Source organism: Ipomoea triloba, chromosome 11 (assembly GCF_003576645.1).
Source record: "Ipomoea triloba cultivar NCNSP0323 chromosome 11, ASM357664v1".
Lineage (NCBI taxonomy): Eukaryota > Viridiplantae > Streptophyta > Magnoliopsida > Solanales > Convolvulaceae > Ipomoea > Ipomoea triloba.
This window is the reverse complement of record NC_044926.1, coordinates 692,003-694,356: the sequence shown is the minus strand read 5'-3', so window position 1 is coordinate 694,356 and position 2,354 is coordinate 692,003. Positions and strand designations below refer to the sequence as shown.

Below are 2,354 nucleotides of genomic sequence, written 5' to 3'. Positions count from 1 at the left end.
AAACAAAACCAAAAAGGAAAAAAAAAAAAAAAAAAAAAAACTTACCGACACAAAACTACCATAATGCCACTCCATTTAAAAAAAAAAATAGTTTCATTCTGACCCCTTGATCCGAATTAAATCAATGCATGAGATTAAACCCTATTTTTGAGAAGAAACTTTTTCACCTGATCCGTTATCTATATATATATATATATATATATATATATATATATGAATTGTTATAATGTATACAGTTGTTTTCCTGTTTGTACATACACATAAAGTGATCACTGTAGCCTTTTTCAGAACTTTCTCTCCACTATATAAAGGTGAACTGAAGCAGCTCCAACAAGCCAGTGCGTCATGAGATATTATTTCAACCTCTCTCGATGCATACATACATGCTGTAACTAGAAACCACAATATATTTCTTCACCCATCCATCAATCCTTAAACATATATATCATGAAGTTTTCCATGAAACCTGTACGGCCATGCACCATAAAACCACCCACCCTCCCACTACACAACACAACTCGACTGCCACTAAATTCTACAACAGTAATTCTAGGAGTGTCAAAGTGGGTCGAAACCCGGCAGTTAACCCACATCCATCCTGCGGTGGGGCAAATTAGGGCAGTAAAAAATTTGGTCCGCGAAAAAGCGGGCCTAACGGGGCTGGACCGAGGCCTGAGCTTGAGGCAGCGGTGGATGGATTATCAGGGGATCAAGAACTGGGAAGGGCTGCTTGATCCTCTTGATGATACTTTGAGGGAAGAGATTATAAGGTATGGGAAATTTGTAGAGGCGGCGTATAGGTCCTACGAGTTTGATCCGGCGGCGGCGGGGTATTCCCATTGCCGCCACTCCAAGGCGAAGCTTCTAACCCGGGCCGGGTTCCCGGCGACCGGGTACCGGGTTTCCAAGAATCTGAGCGCCACGAGCGGGATTCAACTGCCGCGCTGGGCGGAAAAGACGCCGGAATGGATGTCGGTGCAGTCGAGCTGGATCGGCTTCGTGGCGGTTTGTCAAGATAAGCGGGAAATCGAGCGGCTCGGTCGGCGTGACGTGGTAATTGCGTTTCGCGGCACCGCCACTTGCTTGGAATGGCTGGAGAATCTACGCGCCACCCTCACTCCCCTCCCCGCCGCCGCCGCCTGTGGCGGCGGCGGCGTCGGCGATTTTTTTTCTCCGAATGAGTGCGGGCCGATGGTGGAGAGTGGGTTTCTTAGTCTATACACGTCAAAAGTGGGATCTTCTCAGAGTTTACAAACCTCCATTAGAGACGAAATTTCAAGAATCCTCAAACTTTACGGCGACGAGCCTTTAAGCTTCACAATCTCCGGGCATTCCCTAGGCGCCGCGCTCGCTATCCTAACAGCGTACGACATCAAACAAACATTCCAAAATCTCCCCCACGTAACCGTCATGTCCTTCGGCGGGCCCCGCGTCGGAAACCCGAGTTTCCGGTCCCATTTAGAGAGACAAGGAACCAAAGTCCTGAGAATCGTAAACTCCGACGACCCCATAACCAAAGTCCCCGGTTTCGTCATCGACGCCGACGCCGACACCGACAACAACGTAAGAATGAACGACAACATGGCGAACATTTCCGGGTGGTTTCAGAAGCAATGGGTTTACGCCGACGTGGGCTGCGAGCTCCGGCTAAGCAGCCGCGACTCGCCGTACCATAGTGGCATTAATATTGCCGCGTGTCATGATCTCCGGACTTATCTCGATCTCGTTAGCGGCTTCGTCAGCTCCAACTGTCCGATCAGAGCCACCGCCCGGAAAATTATTAGTTGCGGTGGCTAAAAAGATTGATAGATCGAACCAATGAGTCACCATAGAATAAAGGTCCATGCAGAAAAAGATTGTACAGACATGGTCCAACGTTAATATATACTTGGATTAACAGTTAACTAACTGTTCCCCTAATCATGGAGGTGCCGGTGTCCACGTGTACAACTAACGAACACAACCTTAAATTAATTTTTTTTTAATTTTTTTTTACTGTAGACTAATGAATTCGTACTTAAAAGAGGTCTAGTGGCATCTGATTATACTCTCATGTGGAAGGCGGTAGGTTTGAGCCTCCATTATGGCTTCTTAGTTCAAGGTTGTCATTGGGCATGAAAAGTGTGTATTACCCTAATTATTAATTCTTTACTATGTAATTATGTATATTAATTAATATTTTGTAGTATTATATTGTACTAATTAATAATGGTGATGATTTAAACTTGTTACAAACTCATAAATAATGAGTAATTTAGTTGATGAACAACACATAAGGAGTCATATTAGATGATTTAAGTTTATATATTCTTATATAAAAGATTTGACATGAATAATATTATTGTAATAATAAT

The 2,354-nt window shown here is 44.2% G+C and overlaps 1 protein-coding gene across 1 annotated transcript; it reads left to right on the top strand.

Moving 5' to 3' along the window:
• Nucleotides 1-358: 358 nt before the first annotated feature.
• On the top strand, nt 359-2,005 carry LOC115997631 (phospholipase A(1) DAD1, chloroplastic-like). Its single transcript, XM_031237224.1, has one exon. It carries the CDS (start codon nt 448-450, stop codon nt 1,795-1,797), a length of 1,350 nt encoding a protein of 449 aa, XP_031093084.1. The 5' UTR covers nt 359-447; the 3' UTR covers nt 1,798-2,005.
• Nucleotides 2,006-2,354: the final 349 nt, after the last annotated feature.

What these genes read in the sequence shown, in the direction of transcription:
- LOC115997631 (XM_031237224.1), top strand. Translation starts at nt 448, where the DNA reads ATGAAGTTTTCCATGAAACCTGTACGGCCATGCACCATAAAACCACCC.